The sequence below is a fragment of the Ipomoea nil genome, unplaced genomic scaffold (genome assembly GCF_001879475.1).
Source record: "Ipomoea nil cultivar Tokyo-kokei standard unplaced genomic scaffold, Asagao_1.1 scaffold1031, whole genome shotgun sequence".
Taxonomy (NCBI): domain Eukaryota; kingdom Viridiplantae; phylum Streptophyta; class Magnoliopsida; order Solanales; family Convolvulaceae; genus Ipomoea; species Ipomoea nil.
The window spans coordinates 465,124-487,262 of NW_017617459.1; the positions used below are offsets into that span (position 1 = coordinate 465,124).

The following is a 22,139-nucleotide window of genomic DNA, read 5'->3' on the forward strand; positions in this document are numbered from 1 at the left end:
AAATTGGCTGGGTGGCCCTCTTTTCCATCCAACTGTCATGGCCGGCTTCTACGCCCAACTAGCATTGTGTACGCGCGATGCACGAAAATTCATGTCCAATATTAAAACATTGATAAATTCAAATAATTAAAAAATTATAAATTGAATGATATATATACAAATAATATATGTATTTTGTACACACATATATAATTTATCATTCATAGAAATTTAATTAAAATATAATTATGTATTAAATTAATATATAATGATTTTAATAAAATGATAATTAAAAATAGGAAAAAGATATGATAGATATAAGTGTATGGTAATAATGATGTGTTATTAAAGTTAGAATTAAAACTAACGGTGTTATAACGGTGTAAGGATAGTCTGCCTAATAACATTAGAATGTACAACATTTAAAGTAAAATGTACACATTTATTTGCATACAAAAAGAGGGACATAAATCAAGGATATAACTTTCATTGAGGCTTATTATGTTTTTAGATATATATATATATATATATATATATATATATATATATATATATATATATATATATATATATATATATATATATATATATATATATATATATATATATATATATATATATAGAGAGAGAGAGAGAGAGAGAGAGAGTTGCACTCGGGTGCGAACGGCTCGCCCAGGCGCGAAATAGGAATGGATTCTGTTCGTCCACGTGTCCAGATCTAATGGATGAGAAACACTGATTTTTTTTAAAAACGCGGTGGCATTTTCGTAAATAATTGAACATCGAAGTGCAAGTAAAATGTATTACAAGTGCATGTAAAATGTATTATAGGTGCAAGTAAAAATTTACACTGAGCATCAATACTTAGTTGCACTTATAATTCTAAGTAGTTGCACACATAGGTATAAGTAGTTGCATCTAGGTGTATGAATGTTTGCGAGTGGTTTTCAGGAGTATTACTACCCGCTGAACTCAGATCAATGAATGTTAACAAGACAAAATTACATGCACTTATAGGTGAAAGTAGGTGCACATATAGTTATAAGTAGTTGCACCTATAGTTATAAGCACACCCAGGTGCATGAATGGTTGCGGAAAGTGAATGCTAACAAGGCAAAATTATATGCACTTATAGGTGAAAATAGGTGCACTTATAAGAGATTTTACTTGCACTTCGATGTTCAATTATTTACGAAAATGCCACCATATTTTTTTTAAGTTATTAGATCTGGACACGTGTCACGCGCTGATTCGTTCGCATTTTCTTCCTGGACACTTATTCGCACCTGAGTGCATCCCTACATATATATATATATATATATATATATATATATATATATATATATATATATATATATATATATAAAAGTTTAGTAGGGGATCTGGCCAATATAATTGAACTTAGCTCATCATCTTTTCATATTAAAATAATGATAATCTATTCACTCGACCACCGCTTTCAAAACAAAAATAATTTTTTAAGTATCACACAACATTTATACTTTTTATTTATACATAACAATTAACATGGATGCATACATAAGCTGCAAAAACATGTACGTATACGTAGGTGTGTTACATTCAAACTCATGATAATATAGACCATGATTTATTAATATAGCATGCATGTATGAATACTTATTCAATATATATATAAAAGTTTAGTAGGGGATCTGGCCAATATAATTGCCCGGAGGAGAATAGTTGCAGATAACAAAGTGTCCGGCACCGTTGGTGCACTTAACCCTAGCGCATCCCAACTTCACCGACTTCCTCCAAACCACCTGCGTGTAGTGCCCGCACGACTCCCCCGCCGGCGCGTTGCAAGAATTGGTGGCGTAGTCATAGTACTTCTGCTCGGCAACCCACATGTCCACCGCCGACTTCCCCGTCAAGGGGCCGCCACCCGCGGCTAAGTTTTCGCCGAAGCCGTACGTGAAGCTTCCGGAGTGGGTGAGGCTGCAGTCTGCGGACCGAATGTTGGCGTAGTTCTGAGCGTACGCTTCCGCCGCCGCATCCCACACCATGGGCCCCACGCCCACGGCGGCGCGAGCGGCGTTGTGGGCGTCCAGGAAGTCTTGTGGTGAGTTCTGAGCATTACAACATAGAGCCATCGAAAACACAAGCATGCATGCAATGAAAGCTGGAATTTTCAAAAACCCCATTTTTGTTTTTTAAATCTTTCTATGAATTGAATGATATGAAGGAATTACCGATATAAAACTATAAAAGAGATGAAGCGATGAAGTATGGCATCAAGGGTTAAGGGTATATATAGGACTATAGCAGCCTAAAATGTCATTATTATTATAGTTCTTGTTGTATGGTTGTTACAGTATTATATAATTTGTAGTAACAAGTTGGATATCGTTTAATCTGTGGATGGAGTGTTCAAACGGTATTCAAAAATTCTCTTTTAATTTTTTGACCAGTGTTTTTCTTGATTAGTTAATTAGAATCAAGACTAATCATATTTGTCCAAGAAACTCTAGGCTTACCAGATCTATAATTAAGCAAATTTAAACTTTTATCATCTTATCAACATCTCATGAATTCAAAAAATTCTCTTTTATACCCCGAAATGCCTGTGTGAGACTATGAGAGTGGGTTGATTCTAGTAATGAAAGGTCACGAGTTTGATTTTTGTCAACACTTTTTCGATCGAGCTCGTTACATGAATTCTTAATACAATTTATCTCTTCTATATAATTTGCAGGCTATTTGTGGTTGCGGATTTCATATGCCATCTAACAAAATCTCTTTTATCATGATTTTCAATTTTTCATAGAAGGATTTGTAGGCGTTGAGGTAGTCTTGCAATTTTTCATAAACCTCCCAAATGGCTAGAGCATAATTATATATCATACTAGAAGATCACAAATTCGATACAATTTTTTATCAATATTCTCTCGGTCAAATGACTCAAGGCTAGCGCACATAATTTTTTTAGTGTGATTTTCCTCTCCTATATGAAAATTTGCAAGCTATTACACTAAAACTTATCAAGATTTAGTCTACTCATATACTCAAATAGTAAATGTGGATTTCTCTAATGACAAAAAAAAACAAAAACAAAAAACAAAAAACAAAAAACAAAAAAAAAAAAAAAACAAAAAAACAAAAAACAAAAAACAAAAAAAAAAAAAAAAAACAAAAACAAAAAAACAAAAAACAAAAAAAAAAAGCAAGATATAATTTAGCAACTAGTTGTACAAATTTCATTCAAGGCCATAAATCAATTTAAACGCATCCCGCATGTGATAAAATTACTTTTTGTATGACACATTATATTAATGCATGATCGATATTAGTATATAAATTAACAAATAAAAAAAAAATATATATATATATATATAACATATCAAGAATAAGGTAACTAGCTAGTTGGTTTTTCTTGTCACTAAAACAAAAGTAATAACACATGAGAAAGAATTATTTCGTGCATATCCTCCGATGGTGGATGGCTATAAATTTCTATTGTCACCTAAAAGAGCATAACGAATGTAAATTGTATATACCAAATAATAAATTATAAATCCAGAAGATTATATTAAAAACTATTTGATTTACATGAAAGTCCGCAACTGCTATCGATTATGTGCTCTAATGAAGACAGCCTTATAACATTAGTTGACCAATGACCACGAGGAGCTAAATAACTCAAAGCGAAAAAATGGCGATAGATTTCCACAAGAAGATTAAAAACTCGATCACAAAAATGTTGGATTGTATATATAATTATATATCTATATTCATCAAATTTGGTCTTGGTGCCATCTTCAACTATATTGATCATTGACTTGGATGGTGCATGCATTGCAATCAACACACAACAACAATGCAACTAACCTCTCTGCATGTCATCAACTCATCATAGCTTTAACAATTCCCAGTTGCATATCTGCCTATGTTAGCAAGATTTGCAAGTCAAATATATACAACTCAATTTTTATATACATTTTTTTTTTTTTGGAAGAAGGGGAAGGGGGATTGAACCCCAGGACCAGGCTAGTGCCCAGTTCTCATAACTCTGTTGAAACTCACAGCATCCATTCTGTCATTCTCAAGGCTATCAAGATTAAAACTCAGGGGTCTTTCGAATTCAATTCAATCACAGATCCTCTTTACTGCAGCCTTGGCCAAGGCATCAGCCATAGTATTCTTCTCCCAAGGGACATCATATTTCCGAGGTATGTTATATAAATGTTACGTTTTTCACACAAAATATAGACACTATGGGTTGGGGGCCATTTAATTTGGTTCTAATATAGGGATAGCTTGGATTATAAAAATATAACACTGTAAAGAAAGGATAAACTTTAAACAAAAAACATAAGTAGTCAATAACAACTAAATTATTAATTTTCAGTTTGTTGTCTTAAAATATACATCAAGTGATCATTTAATTTGATTCTTATTTTAGTAAGATTACCATGTCATTTAGATTTTATTAACTTAATATTAATGATCATGCGAAAACAGGGGTGCAAAAACAATTCAATAGCTCAAGGAATGGGTGTATGGACTGTGGAGATATTGGAAACTGTTGATCGACAATCTGTTTCAAACTCTACAAAATCAGCATTTCTTTCTTTAAGCCAGCTTAATGCCTCCCAGGTTGCCATAGCTTCCGCCTCATTCCTTCCAGCGCGGGTTGCCATTTCCTCCTCTCCACGGCACGGCACACTCCGCCCAGGTAATCCCAACCCAAAATCAAATCATAATTGTTGCTGGGAGAGAGCATAATTATTTCCCAAAACCAAATTAATCACAATTGTTGAATGTGATTATTTCAATTCACACCTTCACGTTTCTAGCGTACCACAGTCTCCAGCATATGACAACAAGGTTGCAATGTATAGCAAAAGCTCTTGATATCCAATCTGTAAAAGAGTGATAGCCCCCAAACTAAAACTAAAACTAAAGGGACTTCCAAAATCAAATTCCACCAAGCTCTAGCAATATCACTGTACTATCAACAAGAATATGCAAAATATATTCATCTGCATTCAAACACATAACCAATTCATTTGATTATTTATAATAGAGTTAACCAATTCATAAGTGTCCAATAAATAAAATAAGTTGTGATTTGTGAAGCCACACCCCAGGACGGACCCAGCATGGGGGCAGTGGGGGCTATTTATAATAGAGTTAACTAATTCATAAGTGTCCAATAAATAAAATAGGTTGTGATTTGTGAAGCCACACAAGGGCGGAACCAGCATGGGAGTAGCTGCCCCCCTCACCCAGTGCCGTCCCTGGCCAGGGCATACGCACAGGGCCCCCAAATCATCTAAAAGAATATGTATATATTACGGATTTAGTACACACATTTCATAGTTTTGTTGCTGTTTGGGGGCACTTCTATAAAAAAAAAAAAAAAAAAAAAAAAAAGAGTATATATTTGTGTTTTATATATTAAATTATTAGTGTTGGTATAACTTATGTATAAATAAATTAAGACGGTCTAAAATTTTACAAAGTTTACATCCCTAATTCTTAAAGACTTGATTTATGTATAGAGTTATAGTCTTATAACTTAAGGAATTGAGGTGTGCCTATTTGAATATTGTAAAAATTATTATATGTAAAGAGTAAAAATTACTCATATTCCAATTATATTGCATATACGCATGATTTAATTTGTATTCACAACGGAGGAATTCCGTCTCAGTAATCATTAATTTGAACTGCGTTGTTTGTGCATTTGACATCCTCAATTTTTTTTATAGATTATTATATATTTTGGTACAATATAATATATCTTTATTTGACTATAGTATATTTTTGTTACTTAAAATAATATCAGTTAGTCATTCTCTTCCTTCTATTTTTTGTTTAGACTTTTCCTAATATAAATTTTTTTTGAAAGTTCCTAATATAATTTTTAAGTAATCAATTTCAATACTAATATACAAATCTTATAATTTCAAATAAATATATACTTTCAAATATTAGAATTGTTTATAATTTCATCATTAATTTTATTATTTAAATATTTAATAAAAAAAATTATCCATGTATCGCACAGGTAATTTACTAGTTTACAATTATACAAAAAGGGGTCCATGTTAAATTTTCGCACAGGACCCAATCTTCTTAGGAACGGCCCTGCCCTCACCCACCCCCACCCCCACTGCACCCCATATATAACGCTTGTATAGTTGTATGTTATAGTTGTATGTATATATGTATATATAGTACAAGTTTTAGTATAAGTATAATAAAATAGATAAAAATTAACAAAAGAAGACTAGATAAGGTAGTAATGCATGTGCTATCTTTCTAAGAAGCTAGGGTTTGAATCTTTCCTCACTGTGTGTAGATTTACTCCTTGCGAAGTGTGTGCATGTTAAATTTTTTATGATTTTTAAATACTTCGTATTAATTAATTGTGAGATTTACACATATATATAACTTTCTTTTATATTAATAATGAGATGTGTTTATAATGTATTTATGACTATACTTTTGATTGCTACTAGCTCTATTACAATGTAGCATCTGTTCATATACTTTCTCAACCTACTGAAACACAAAGAGCCAATAACACCTCCACTGAGGCTCAAATTTACAATCTTCCAAACGGAAGTCCAAACTCAGGTACCATTAGACCACATAGTCCTAGTTATGACTATACTTTTAAGTGTTTTATTAATAATGAGATGTGTTTATAATGTATTTATGACTATACTTTTGATTGCTACTAGCTCTATTACAATGTAGCATCTGTTCATATACTTTCTCAACCTACTGAAACACAAAGAGCCAATAACACCTCCACTGAGGCTCGAATTTACAATCTTCCAAACGGAAGTCCAAACTTAGGTACCATTAGACCACATAGTCCTAGTTATGACTATACTTTTAAGTGTTTTATTTTTTATCAAACTATCTCTTTTGTTTTAATGCGTTTCGCTCTCACTGAAGCCACAGTAACGTAACGTACACATGCAAACTTGTTTGTAAATAATAATGAAATAAAATTTTCTTCTTATATTAACACTAGTTTTTTCTATTTCCAATGTGAAAAATAGATGGAAAACCAGCATACTCAAGACAGTAAATTACAGATTGGAGTAATAATCTTTGATAAATTTGGATAATTATGCATGCTAAAATTATTCGAAGTATGATTCTAACCTCTTCAACACCTATATGCCTGCCTTTTGATAGGTCGGACTTTTAATCTTGCAGGTGCATAATTATTGATTACTTTGATATTTATTATTGAGCAAAGACGGGTGAAGCTAAGGGTCATCAAGTCCATCAGATGACTAATGATTGTTAGACGGAGCCTTGAAGGGTCTAGTCCAACACTTTTAACCTCTCGAAAATGTGGCGGTATATGAAAATAAAATAGTGTATATCTTTACTACTAACTATAACTTTTGGTGTAAACATTTAGTATAGCATAAAATTTATACTTTCCAATTATAGATGAGGTGCATATATGCCGGTAGAAGCAATACATAGGTCAGTGCATTAAATTTAAACTCATGATCTATAACATGATTGATTATTTATTAATTTCCAGTAGAGGTATGAATATTGACACTCTGTGTCCTATTTGTCATGCATGTCCAGAATCATTAAATCATCTTTTTTTGGAATGTTCTCAAGTTACTGGTGCATGGGGTGGTATCTTGGATTCTACGGATCTGCATGCTGACTTGAGTTTTGAAGCTTGGCTTTCGAAACTTTTTAAGCAATCTGATCATAATAAATTGTTGCGTTGCATTGCCACTTGTTGGTGTATTTGGAAGAGAAGAAATGAATGGGTTTGGAGTAGAAAGATGTGGCCAGTAGAGGAAATTATTCGAATGGCTACAAGCTGCTTTATTGAATGGCAAACCCAATTAACTACAGGATCACATGGATTGGGACATATCCACAACACCCAAACTCGGAATGTGCCTGAATCTTCACATGTGGCAGAAAACATCCCTCCTTCGACATTGGTGGTTGAAGTTGATGCTGCTCTCCCGCAAGGTGGCACCGATGGGTTTTATGGCATTGTATGTCGAAATAGCAATGGTGGTTTTGTTGCTGCGAGGAGCGGTCCAATTCGTTGCCTCAATGATCCCCATCTTGCGGAGGCCTTTGCCGTTAAAGAAGCTCTTTCCTGGACTCTTGAACATGGCTGGCGCAACATTGTGCTCAAATCAGATTGTCAGATGGTGTGTAAGTTTTTCGAAAATGAATCACGGGACTATTCTTATACAGGTTGCGTTCTCAAGTATTGCCGGTCTCTAAAAAGACACTTTGAATCAGTGTCTATTCATTATGTTAATCGATCAGTGAATAAACTTGCTCATATGTTGGCTAGAGCTGCTAGTTCTCATACTGATCATTTTAATTGGTTTTCTACTATTCCTTCTTGTATTGAACACTTAATCTCTTGATTTTAATGATATCCTTTCCTTTCAAAAAAAAAAAAAAAAAAATAACATGCATGCAATTTTGTGTGACTACATGTTATTATAATTTCATGGGGATACATAATATGTATATGAGTAAGTTTAGTAGGGGCTCTCGCCAACACAATTGCCCCGAGGAGAATAGTTGCAGGTGACAAAGTATCCGGCACCGTTGGTGCACCGAACCCTAGCGCAGCCCACCTTCACGGAGTTCCTCCAAACCACCTGCGTGTAGTTCAGGCACGACTTCCCCGCCGGCGCTTGGCAGGAGTTGGTGGGGTGATTATAGTACTGCTTCTCGTTAACCCACATCCCCACCGGCCACCGCTGCCTTCCCCGTCAAGGAGGAGTAGTAGCCACCGCCCGCGGCTATGTTTTCGCCGTACTGCTGGCTGCCGGAGTGGATGAGTCTGCAGTCGCTGGACCTCTGGTAAGCGTAGCTTTGAGCATACGCTGCCAACTGCGTGTCCCACGTTATGGGCTGCTGGATGCCCACGGCGGCGCGAGCGGCGTTGTGGGCGTCGAGGTAGTCTTGTGGTTAGTTCTGGGCGTTGCAACACACAGCCATCTCAAAGACAAGCATGCATACAATGAAAACTGAAACTTTGAGAAACCCCATTTTTTCCTTCTCTGTGTAATGGAATTACTGATATGATATAAAAGAGATGAAGCGATGAAGTATATATTGTTCCAATAATCCAAGTCTATAAATAGTCTAACTATACTCAATATTAGTATACGAGAGATCTGACCTCGTATGAGCGGAAGCAATAACGGTGTTGATCTCCAGCCACAGTTGAGTTGATGTTCCTGTTGTGTTGCCTCTTAACAGTTAGTCATGTTTTGCCTCACGTGGTGTATTGGTGTCTACTGGGCAGTGTGAGTACCGTAACTGAATGTACTATCTAATCCATAAACTTGTATCTCATCAATGCAGGTTTATATTAAGCAACTAAGGCTAACAACTTCTAGTTATTATTCAGTCTAACCAGACCACTTAATAAGCCTAGTCAACTTGCACCACTTAATTAAGGCCCTAATATATAATATATAATATATATTATCAAGGGAAAATCTTACATTCTCCCACTTGGCCGGTGCAAGTACTAACACAACCTTCGTCGAAGAATAAAACCCCACGAATCATAGTGACATGTCCTCTATTTAATCAGAGTAGTATCCATTATGGTCACATGCATTTTAATTCTCCAACTTAGGTCCTTTATGAACAAACCCAATGTTTATTCTTTATACCTTAAGGGATGTTTCTCAAAATAATATATGTGCACAACTGAAAAGAGAAACCATCCAAATTGTACAAAGAGTATACTGCATGATCTCTAAAACTTTAGAAGCATGCCTTAAGTAGAGATCTCTTAATGTTAGCATAATGCTAACTATATTCTATGACTTCTTTATAAGTTAACTTTAAGCACTACCTCTAACAGTTAAGAGCTTGGAGTTGACACGTCTGTCACTTCCACTCATCAAAAATAGCCGAAAGATAGTCAAGTCATAGAAGCATTCCAATAACTTAGACAATAAACAAAGGTCTAAGTCCATAAATTTGGAATCTTAATCATACACCATAACTTCCCAAATAACTTCAATGTTCACTTTAAACGAACTAAACATAACGAGTCTTACTTATATGTCTCACAAAATTGTTTTGAGCCTTACAAATCAAAATGACCCAGGATCAATTTTAAAGAAACTAAAGACTCTATTAATCACTGAAGAATTTATTAAATGACAGTGCACCACAAGTCGTTAAATGTTTTTGTTCTAATAAATTCTTAATATTGTTACAACATTTTCATAAATATGTTGCACAACCAAATGCTCAATAATTTGAACTTATGAATTTATATGAACAAATACAAAATTAATAATTGTGGAATCTTTTGGACTTATTGTTCGACATACAATTCAATTTTAGATGTATGAAGACAATTAAATCCATAAACTTTAGTGGAGTATCTCAATGATCTATCTTTTTCTAAATGATCACTCCCACTAATTAAGATATTCTTCAGCGAAATTAATAAAGTGAACTTAATAATATACATACTCATAATTGATTTGACCAATTAACAAATGAAGACATAATTCCCCACCATTTGTTGGACATACTAAATAATCAATTGGTTCCAATTAAAGTCCAACTAAATAATGAAGATATAATTCCCCACCATAGTTGGACATACTAAAAAAGCAAAATACATCTTCCAAAACCAAGTTAGAATTTGGCTCAAAGATACATTTTATTATTAATGGAACCCAAAAGATGTATGTCAAATCACGTAACTTACTACGGTTAGTCCGAAGAACCGAGCAAGATTCGTGGATCAATTAATAAAAGTTGCAAAATTTTGGGAAGTGACTGAATACATGTTTTGCCAATGCAAACCATGAAACTTAGAATTATAATTGGCTAAATTTATAAATTTAAGAAATTGTGATAAAATTATCATCTAATGAGTTGAGGGATTTATTGACATAAAACTTGCATGTGGGCTAAAGTTTTAATTCTATTAAATCCAATTAAGAAACCCTTATGATAATATTTTTCACAACTGCTAAAGAGCCAAAAGAATCTAGTGACATAAAACTTGTCTATGGGCTAAAGTTTTACTCAATTAGATCCAACTGAAATATTTTATTTATGATGAAATCATTATCAAATGAGTTGAAGAATCAAGTGACATAAAACTTGCCTGTAAACTAAAGTTTTATTCAATAAGATTCATTACAACCATTATGATAAAAATAAACTTAAGAGATCATGTTCCTTTTCTTAATCTCTGTGGGCAAATTAAGAAATATGATCTAAAGTTTACATCATAAAACTAAACTTCATGATAGAATTGGAAATTATTTACAAATAATAACCATAAAATAAATAAATTGATTTATTTCTATCATCACTGATAAACTATTCAACTACATTTCGATACATAATTGCCTGTGGGCTAAATTATGACCATAGTCTAGTATTTCATCCTAATTAATTATACAAATATAACGAAATTGCCTGTGCGCTAAATTCCATCATATTACATACAATTAATCACAAAAGATATGTCCAAAACTTTATGTGATCAAAATAAACCGCTTAATATATAATTTTAACTGATTAAGGATGTTGTGGCTACTCCAAACCAAATTAAAATTATAAGATCACTAGACAATTATCAATTCATTGCCTAAACTTTATGTGATTGAAACTTAACAATCTTAGGTAGCTGAATATGCTGTAGCATTTCCTTAATTAACCAAGATTGAAAACTCAAGATATTTCAGTAAATTAAAGATGCTTTGGCTATTCTTTAATGAACCGAAATAAAATCACATTGGCAAGAAATACTTAAAAATTGTATGAAACAGATTATATCAAATTGTGATGGGAAGAAATAAATATACTCCCAGGAAAGGTGGTTAGAGACTAAGTCTTATTGAAAACCAATTCCTTAGAGTATCAATTTAAGAAGACTAGTGGCACACGATGTTCTTAAGTCATGACCATTAAAACTAGTATGCCTCACCGATTCATATATACTTAATGTATAACTGTTTGGGGGTATGAACCTAAAACTGTAGGGTATACACCAGTAAACTGTATGGTTCACCTATGATTAAAGCTTAAATGGTGAACGAAATTAACGGCTTAAACATGCTAAAGTTCAGACACTACCGCAACTAAAGTTTATGCATAAGTCCAACTTAATAAGGAACTAATATAATTCCATCATAAATTTATGCATTAAAGGCGTAATAAAATTGCATAATTTAAAACATAATATTATGCTTAGGACAAATATGCATAAAATTAAACATTAAACTCATATATTTCAAATAAATTACATAACTTAAAGCAATTTACAATGCAATATGAGATTTCAAAGTATAAACTTAATATTCAAACACCAATGAGTCCAAACTAAAAGAGACCCAACATTTTGAATAATAATGTACTGGATATATACTTTAATTTTTTTTTTAAACTGTAAGCCCATAGTAAAATGTTTTAATGCATAAAGATCAAATGTATGAGAAATAACTAAATTTACAAATTCAAACAAGAGTTAATTCCACCGGAGGTCCCTTGTCTTTGGTTGCAATTCCAAATTTCGTCCCAGACTATCGTTTTTGCCATTTTACATCCCAGACTATCATTTTTTGGACACTTTTAGTCCTTCTCATGATTTTTTCTATTTTTAGAAAGAGCATTTTTGTCTCTTCATATTTTTCTTTTGTTATTTTTCTGGTTTCAACGAGTTTAATTGGTTTAGGACTTTACTAAAAATTGGTTGAAAAATATGGTTACTAAAAATCAGAGGTTACCTAAAGTTCTAAACCAATTAAACTGGCTGAAATTGGAAAAATAACAGAAGAAAAATATGAAGAGACAAAAATGCCCTTACTAAAACAAGAAAGCAATCATGAGAATGACTAAAAGTGTCCAAAAAATAATAGTCTGAGATTTAAAGTGGCAAAAAGATAGTATGGGACTAAATTTGGAATTGCCACCAAAGACAAGGGATCTCCAGTAGAATTAACTCGATCTTCAAACAATATCAAACCAAAAAGATATGCTATCATTTGTAAATCAAATTCTCATAAACCCTAATTGCATAATTAAACTTAATATTATGCACCTAATGTGATCGAATGCATAAAACAATCTAGAGAATATGAACCAACTAAAGAATATGAATTTACACCAAATATTAATTTATTCATACTTAACCAAATATGGACAATCAGAATTAAAATCATAATTCAAATAACTAAATGAACTATGGAATAAATGGCAATAGTTATTGCCTAGAAAATATGTTTTTCCAAGATTACTAAATTGATTCAAAATCACTCTCCATAACCCAGTTGATAAAATTATTATTATTAATGAAAAAATTGCAAATAATCAAAATAGCAATAAATAGCCATAATAATATTATCACATTAAGTAGGAGACTAAATATGGAAAAACAATGGTTAAAACCGCTAAAATTTATAAACGTTTTTGGATAAAATTTTGAAAACTTAATAAAATTTGAAGTCCGAAAAATCTTAATGTCAAGAAAATTATTTTATGACTGGAATATTGTCACATAAATTTATTTGGAAACAGTTTAAGATACATATCTGAATACCATAACAATATTAGTGTTATCATTAATTAATTATTAATAGCAATAAGTAACATTATAATCACTATTAACATTAGTAATGACAAATTAAAGTATGGTAATGCACTTTAATGTTTCCATTTTTCTAAAGATAAAATATGTGACTAGTCCAAATTAGCGGTTAACTGTAATTGTAGCACTAATTATCAATAATAACCCTAGAAGATAATTAATGGCTAACCTTAATAATGCAAACCGCATCTCCCCATTGCGCTAACAACGATGATGATCCACAAGAGAATAAAAACTCCAAAACTCTCACATCTTCACTGTCGGTGTCAGTAGCCTCGATGCAGCGTCCAATGGTACATTTAAAAATTTATTGGTAGGACTTAATTACCAACATTAATAGTCATGTAAAATGAAGTGGTAATCATGCCAATGTACCAAATATAGCAGATTACCATGAAATAATAATTATTATGAAAGGTAATAAATGAGATTATCCCTTAAACTTAATAACAGTAATTAATAATGCCAATTAATAATAAATACAATAAAGGCAAAAATTGTAATTAAAGAATGCCAAATACTAATCTTAATTTACCACATAATAATTAACCATGACTATTATAATACTTAGGGAGATTGAAGTTAAGGTAATAACCAAATTAATTATACAGACAATATACCAACTATATTGCTTTTGACATAAAATTAAAGACTTAATATTATTATTAAGGCCCTGGAAAACTATTGATAGATTAAAAATTAATCAACTTAAATAATAGTTTGTAATTCTTAATGGCCAAAATAACAATTAAGTCTTTAAATCCTTAATATAATGTCTCAAAACAGGCCAAGACAATGATTATAGCACTTAATCACTCAAATTAGGCTCACAAACTTCAATGGCCTAAGTGAATTATAACATGAACGATAAATGATCTAGTACTGAAATAGCCCAAAACTTAATATTATTACCAACGATGAATACCAAAATATGGTAGTTAGTAATAATTAAAACTTAATAAACATGTTATAAGGAGCCATAATTATTATTAAAATATCAATCAAAATGGTGGGACATACTTTAATGACCCGCTTGTTTAAAATAGGTTCTAAAGTCTCAGAGACACATAAGACTAAAATGTGCTCAAAATTAATAGAAAACCAAAACAAGCTACCTTAATAGGTCATAATGCATAAAATTGGCCTAGTCAACTTGCACCACTTAATTAAGGTCCTAATATATAATATATAATATATAATATATAATATATAATATATAATATATAATATATATTATCAAGGGAAAATCTTACACATCCAACACTTCAAATCCATTCAATACTCCAAATCCATCCAACACTCCAAATTATCCATTCAATACTCGAAATCCATCCAACACTCCAAATTATCCATTCAATACTCCAAATTATCAATTCCATCCCTTACTCTCATCTGATTGCCGAAATTTGGATTTAGGGTGTGTTTGGTTAACATATGGGAATCGGAATCGCAATGGGTATCAAATACTTGGTAATGGTAATGGGTTTTGGTGAAAGTATTTAACATGTTTGGTAGTATGGTGGAATGAAAATGGTTACTAATAATAGTAGTGCTTGAGAATGAACAAGGGAATGCAACCCTTATTTTATTTGGGTACGAGTTTTTCAATTGATGGGGTATTCGAAACTCATAATAGTGTTCTAAAAACTTATCAACCAAACAATAACAATCACTTTCATACTCATTCCTATAAGCAAAACCCATCAACCAAACACACCCTTAATCTTCTTCATATTCTTCTTTTTTATATATTGACTTATTTATTTTTTATCAAAGACTCATGGATTAGGCAAATTATTGCATGGACCATGTTCCACACAATTGTGTGGACCATGAATATCAGGTACATTTTTAATATATTAAAAATATATTATTTTTGTACTGAAGGTACATTATTTTTGTACTGAAGATACATTATATAAAATAATGCACCCTTAGTATATTAAAAATGTACTTTCAAAAAATGTACCTTACGTACATAAATAATGTACCATTAATATATTAAAAATATACTTTTTATTTATGGTCCACACAATTGTGTGGACCATGGTCCATGCAATAATGATTGCATTGATTAAACCCCAACCTTCGTGAGGAATTTAACCCACATTATTCACCAGGGTCAAATTATGTTGTGCATCCGTGTGCACCATGTATGGTGCGTCCCACTTAAAAAAATCTAGTTTCGATTCCCAGCAACAACATTATATTGTTCATTCATTCTAGATTTTTAGTTCATTCATTCTGGATTTTTAGTTATGAAATTATGGATGTGTAGTTTTACAATTCTGGATTTATAGTTATGAAGTTATGGATGTGTAATTATGCATGGTGTAGTTATGTAATTCTGGATTTATAGTTATGAAGTTATGGATGTATAGTTATGCAATTCTGGATATATAGGTATGAAGTTATGTATGTGTAGTTATGAAGTTATGGATGTGTAGTCATGCAATTCTGGATTTATAGTTATGAAGTTATGGATGTGTAGTTATGCAATTTTGGATGTATAGTTATGAAGTTATAGATGTGTAGTTATGCATGCAATTCTGGATTTATAGTTATGAAGTTATGAATGTATAGTTATGCAATTCTGGACGTATAGTTATGAACTTATGGATGTGTAGTTATGCAATTCTGGATGTATAATTATGAAGTTATGGATTTTTTTTAAGTCGACGTTAAAACAACGTCTTTTTGCATCTGTGCGCACCATGCATGGTGCACAGCATAACGCTCCTTCACCAGGCCATGCCAAATCCGCAAAACATTAATTTAATGAGTAATTAATTAAACAAATTGGCTAAGTATTAGGCCGGGAAAAGGAAAACGGAATTCATTCTTCCAAAAGGTTGAACCCCAACTCGACAGAGCATTTGGGAGGATGTAAATCATGGTAACTCAACTGAACATGAACCTCAGAAGCTAGACCTTTGCTCACTGCGCACAAGGAACCCCCCTCACTTTGAGAGGTAGCTCCCACACTGCCGCTGGTGAGACTCGATCCAAAAAACAATAGTCTGCGATGTTAAATGGAAAAATCGATAGTCTAGGACTAAATTTGGAATTGCCACCAAAGACAAGGGACCTCTGGTGGAATTAACCCTTACTACTAACTATAACTTTTGGCATAATAAAATGTGTTTGATCTAACAAATGATATATTGGAGCTAGGTTACGAATTTCTAACCTTAAAAAAAAAAACAATTTCTAACCTTTAATAGCATAAATTTTATACTTTCTATTTATAGATGAGGTGCATATATGCCGGTAGAAGCAATACATAGGTCAGTGCGTTAAATTTAAACTCATGATCTATAACATGATTGATTATTTATTAAGTAATAACATGCAGATACATGCATACATGAAATGTGTGACTGCATGGTTATTATAATTATACTAGTAGTCCACCCGTGCGTTGCACGGTATGAAAATAAATAAAGAAATTTATAAATAGTTAAATTATATATATATATATATATATATATATATATATATATATATATATATATATATATATATATATATACACACACACACACACACAGACATGTATATAGTTACACATAATTGTACATATACGATTGCAAAAATAGTAAATAATTACTAAGATCACCAAAATATCATGCAATTTATAACAAAGATTTAATAATATGTAGTTGTTATAAATTATTAAACACTTCTTTGTACACAACATTTATCGTTGAAGAAGCACACTTTCCATCTTCATTGCAAATGAGTAAATTAAGCCCTCTTGGTGAACTGACTCTAGACAATGCAACATATAGTTGGCCATGTACAAAAACAGGTTTTCTCAGAAGTAGGCCAACAGTAGAAAGTGTTTGTCCTTGACTTTTATTTATTGTCATTGCATAGGATAGCATAAGCGGGAACTGCCTCCTTTGAAATTTGAAGGGCAATTTACTGTCAGATGGTGTTAGGGACAGACGCTGGATCAGAACTTTAGAGCCTGCTGCATTCCCAAATAAGAGCTTTGCTTCAACAACGTGGTCTGCTAATCTTGTAATAATTAATCATGTACCATTACACAACCCAGCTGAAGGGTCAATATTTCGCAACATAGCAGGAGACCCAATCTTCAATGTTAAGCAATGGTTTGGTAACCCAAAACATTTTAGCCCGTTCAATAACTCCGGAGTGTGTAACCCAGCCACAACATCAGAGATACTCTCGGTGGGGCAGACTGAATTAGAACTAAATAGGTCCTACACTCGGCAATATTCAAGTTGGTCATATACGCATTAACTTCGTCTACAACTTCAAGAGTTGGTGCCAAAATTGCTCGACCAATTCAATAATCAGCGTCATGTTGTTGTTCTCGAAACATAGGAAATGTACTTTCCACAATTCCTTGGATGGATCACCATTTGTATGCAACAAATTCTCATGTGGAATGGGAACCTCTACGTCACCATCATTTGGTCCACCAGCTTCATCATCACCGATTGAAGCAATCCAATTAGCAAAAGTAGATAACTCTTGCCTTAAATCATCAGTACCAACACTCTGCAATCTCAAATTCTGTGTCAATCTCAAAACCGTACAATGAGCCCACAAATACGAAAAATTAATAGCAGCACCAACAATATCCTGTCTACCACCCCTTGGTATCACTGACAATATTTGGCGAAAATCACCTCCTAGTACAATAGTCTTCCCTCCAAATGGTAAATTAGGACACAATGGATTTGTAAATCGTAACAAATCCCGCATCGTTCTATCTAATGCTTCAAAACAGTGTTTATGCATCATAGGAGCTTCATCCCAAATAATTAAACTACATTTGATGATCAGTTCAGCTAAATCACTCCCTTGGGATATATTACACGTGGAATCCTCATTCACAATAATCGGTAGTGCAAATCGTGAATGCGCAGTGCGCCCTCCAGTCATTAATAATGATGCAATACCACTGGATGTCACATTTAGAACTATCTTGCGTTGTGATCGAAGTGCAGCCGACAAAGTGCGCCACACAACCAAATGTTAGAAATATGGTGTTTTGAACTACTAAATGTTAGAAATATGCAAATCAATACATGTATTATACATGTAATCTAACATTGATAGCGGAAGCATATGATCGAGCATCTCCAGCCATAGTTGCCATCTCTATAACATTGCTTCAAGAATCGTAAGGAACTCTGGTGTTTTGTCTACCACTTGGTCTCCTGTTCAACTAGATGGTGTAGTCACAAAATCACAGGAGCAGTGGGAGGACCATACATATATATAACCTACGTGCCATCATTATAGGTTAAGTAATGGAAACCGTTACTTCAGTTTCAAACCACAACATTATGGCCATAAATGACCTATTAACTTGCACCACTTAATGGTGACATAATGGAAAATGTTACATTGAGAAGTCAAAAGGTTCTTATTTAAGAAACCTTAGCTTTGTGTTCTTATTTTAGTATATTTATTTATTATTTATTATTTATTTATTATTAGTAGGGTTAGGGAAAGATTAACCCAAAATGTATGTGTTGTTTTAGTTTTTAGGGAGCAAATTAGAGTTATTAAATAATATTTTTGATATTTTGATTAAAGACAAATTGTTAAAATGACGAATTTATTAAAATTTTGGTGAATTTGTTAATAATAATAATAATAATAATAATAATAATAATAATAATAATAATAATAATAATAATAATAATAATAATAATAATAATAATAATAATAATAATAATAATTCAAACAAAACGATGCACAAAATAAAATTAAATTTTTTTTTAAAAAAAAAGACAAAAGTTTTGAAAGAGGGGTTCGCTCCTCTATATAAGAGGAGCAATGCTCCTCTTACAAACATAATTGCTTGCCCATCAATGTGGGCAAGTATTGAGAAGTCCAAAGATTTTTTATTTTTTATTTTTTTGAGAAGTAAAGGAAAATTAAAAATGGAAAGAAAATATTTCAATAATAATATTTTGCATCATCAAATAGTAAAAGCATATTTTAAAAAATAGTAAAGGTAAATTAAAAATGGAACAAAAATATTTTATTAATAATATTCTAATGGTGGCGTTTAGGTAATACATCGCACGGCTGATATTTTTAGTTTCAAAAGTTAATGTTAAGTTGTTGTTTCTATAGAGTTTATGAACTTAATGTTTATTAATGTAAGCTCATGCAGCTATAAATAGTGTACAAAGGAGGAAAGTTAAAGAAATAGTTACAACAACTAATTTAACCTACAGAGCTAATCAACAGGAGCTAAAATAGAGAGATAAATAATGTGAGCCTCATATGTTCTTAATACGCCCCCGCAAGATGGAGGACTCATCGGAGACTCCAATCTTAGACCGAAAGAGAAGAAACGTGGAGCGACCCAAGGGTTTAGTAAGGAAGTCAGCAAGCTGATCCTTTGAAGGGATGTGCTGAACCACCAGCGAACCATTAGCAACCAAGTCACGAACAAAGAAGTAATCGAGTGCCAGATGCTTCATACGTGAATGGAACACTGGGTTCTTGCACACATATGTTGCGCTAAGATTGTCGCAGATTGGAGTAGACAAAGGGGATAATTTGTGCAGCCGGGGGAACGTTCTCAACCTGTGTAGACAAAGGGGATGATTTGAACACAATATTGTGTGATTCAGAACCACGTAAAGCAGATGGTGAGTTGGTAGATGCTTCCTGCAAATCTTTATAAGGAAATACATGAGACACAAACCTAACATGCCTAGATATATAAATGCGATTGGAACTGGGATCCAGATATCTATAACCCGATTGAGTGTTGGAGTAGCCAAGAAAGACACATGGACGCGACTTCGGTTGTAGCTTTTTGGTGTTATAAGGGCGCAACCATGGGAAACATAAACAGCCAAAAGGTTGTAACTTACTATAGTTAGGCGACTGATGAAACATGATGTCAACTGGAGACTGATTACCCAAGATAGGTGTGGGGAGCCGATTGATGAGATAGACGGCTGCCTGAAAAGCGTAGGTCCAGAACGAAGACGGCAAGGATGCGGAGTGAAGGAGGGCCATACCGGTTTCAACCACATGCCTGTGTCGTCGCTCTGCGACACCATTATGCTCAGGAGTGTGTGGTGGGGTGGTGAAATGAGAGATACCATGGGTGTTCAGGAATGGTATAAGTTTTACAAATTCTCCCCCATTATCTGAGTAAATAGAGACAATAGGAAAACTAAAATATTTTTCCACTAATTTTTTGAACTGAGTAAATACTGTAAAGACATCTGACTTACGTTTCATGGGGTACAACCAAATGTATTTCGAAAAGTGGTCAACAAATATTACATAATAGTAAAACTCATCAATAGACTTTCCCGTAGGTCCCCATACATCAGTATAGACTAACTGTAGAGGTTTAGTGCTAACTAGAGTACTTTTGGCAAAAGGCAGCTTATGGCTTTTATGAATATTGCAGGAAGAGCAGTAGAATTTTCGCAGAGATAACATAGAAACTGGAACATTACAGCGTTGCAACACCTTATTGGACAGATGGCCAAGCTGTTGGTGCCACTGAGACAAAGAGGACAACTGCGTAGTGTGTACTGTTGGGTGAGACGCAACAGGTCCATAGTAGACACCATTATTGTTCACTCCCTTCAGTAGCGTAGTCCCGGTTTGAAGATCCTTAACAAGAAAATGGGAACCAAAAAATTCCACATACACACGATTAGTCTTGCACAATTGGGATATAGAAACCAAGTTAGTGTGTAACTGAGGAACATGCAAGATATTTTCTAGGGTAAGGACAGAGGATGGAGTAGGGATAACAGACTGGCCAATATGTGAAATATGTAGGGAATTACCGTCACCCAGGCGGACCTCATCAAGTCCATTGTACTTAGAGATTGACTGCAGTGACTCGAGACTAGAAGTGGTGTGATGCGATCCACCGCTGTCAAACATCCAGGGTGGAGATACTTGCGCAGACTCGGCTGTAGGTGGCATCTGGGTGGTGAGGACGTTATGCTCTTTCAGGAACCTAGCCATCTTGCGGCAAACTTTCGTCTCATGTCCTGCAAAGTTACAAAACTTGCATATAACAGTGGGCAGATTAGTGTCACCTTGTTGCCAAGTCGATCTGTTGGCTCTGTAATTGTTAGTATTGGTACGGGCATTGCGACCAATATTATGCTCCAATACAGATTTGAATTAGTAATACCAATATTATAAATAGGTCGAGTTCAGTTATATGGAGTACTTCATATCCAATACAACTTCTTTATATAGTTTTTACCTAGAATACAAACAGTGACTATGCTCCAATCCGACTAGATTCACCACAGTGTCACTTTTTCTCTGGGAACCCAAGTTCCAGAAACTGCACCACCACAGCCAGCTGATTCCACCCATCCGACTAGATTCACCAAACTTGAGTTTCTCACTTTTGATGGCAAAAGCGACCCTTTTATTTGGCTTTATCGCAGTGAGTTGTTCTTTGAAAAATCGCCACATTCTGATCAGGAGAAGGTTACCACTGCAGCATATTATATGTTCGATAGTGCCCAACTATGGTACAAACGTC

The 22,139-nt window shown here is 33.4% G+C and overlaps 2 protein-coding genes and 1 pseudogene across 2 annotated transcripts; all 3 read right to left on the reverse strand.

The window, feature by feature from the left end:
* Positions 1-1,605: 1,605 nt before the first annotated feature.
* On the reverse strand, positions 1,606-2,147 carry LOC109180665 (pathogenesis-related leaf protein 4-like). The gene has a single exon (XM_019330353.1). It carries the CDS (start codon positions 2,142-2,144, stop codon positions 1,641-1,643), a length of 504 nt encoding a protein of 167 aa, XP_019185898.1. The 5' UTR covers positions 2,145-2,147; the 3' UTR covers positions 1,606-1,640.
* Positions 2,148-8,466: 6,319 nt separating this feature from the next.
* LOC109180677 lies at positions 8,467-9,074 on the reverse strand (annotated as a pseudogene).
* Positions 9,075-17,881: 8,807 nt separating this feature from the next.
* On the reverse strand, positions 17,882-18,343 carry LOC109180675. The gene has a single exon (XM_019330362.1). The coding sequence runs from the start codon at positions 18,341-18,343 to the stop codon at positions 17,882-17,884; it is 462 nt and encodes a 153-aa protein (XP_019185907.1).
* Positions 18,344-22,139: the final 3,796 nt, after the last annotated feature.

Excerpts from the sequence above, each read along its gene's own strand:
- LOC109180665 (XM_019330353.1), bottom strand. The coding sequence starts at position 2,144 with ATGGGGTTTTTGAAAATTCCAGCTTTCATTGCATGCATGCTTGTGTTT.
- LOC109180675 (XM_019330362.1), bottom strand. The coding sequence starts at position 18,343 with ATGCGGGATTTGTTACGATTTACAAATCCATTGTGTCCTAATTTACCA.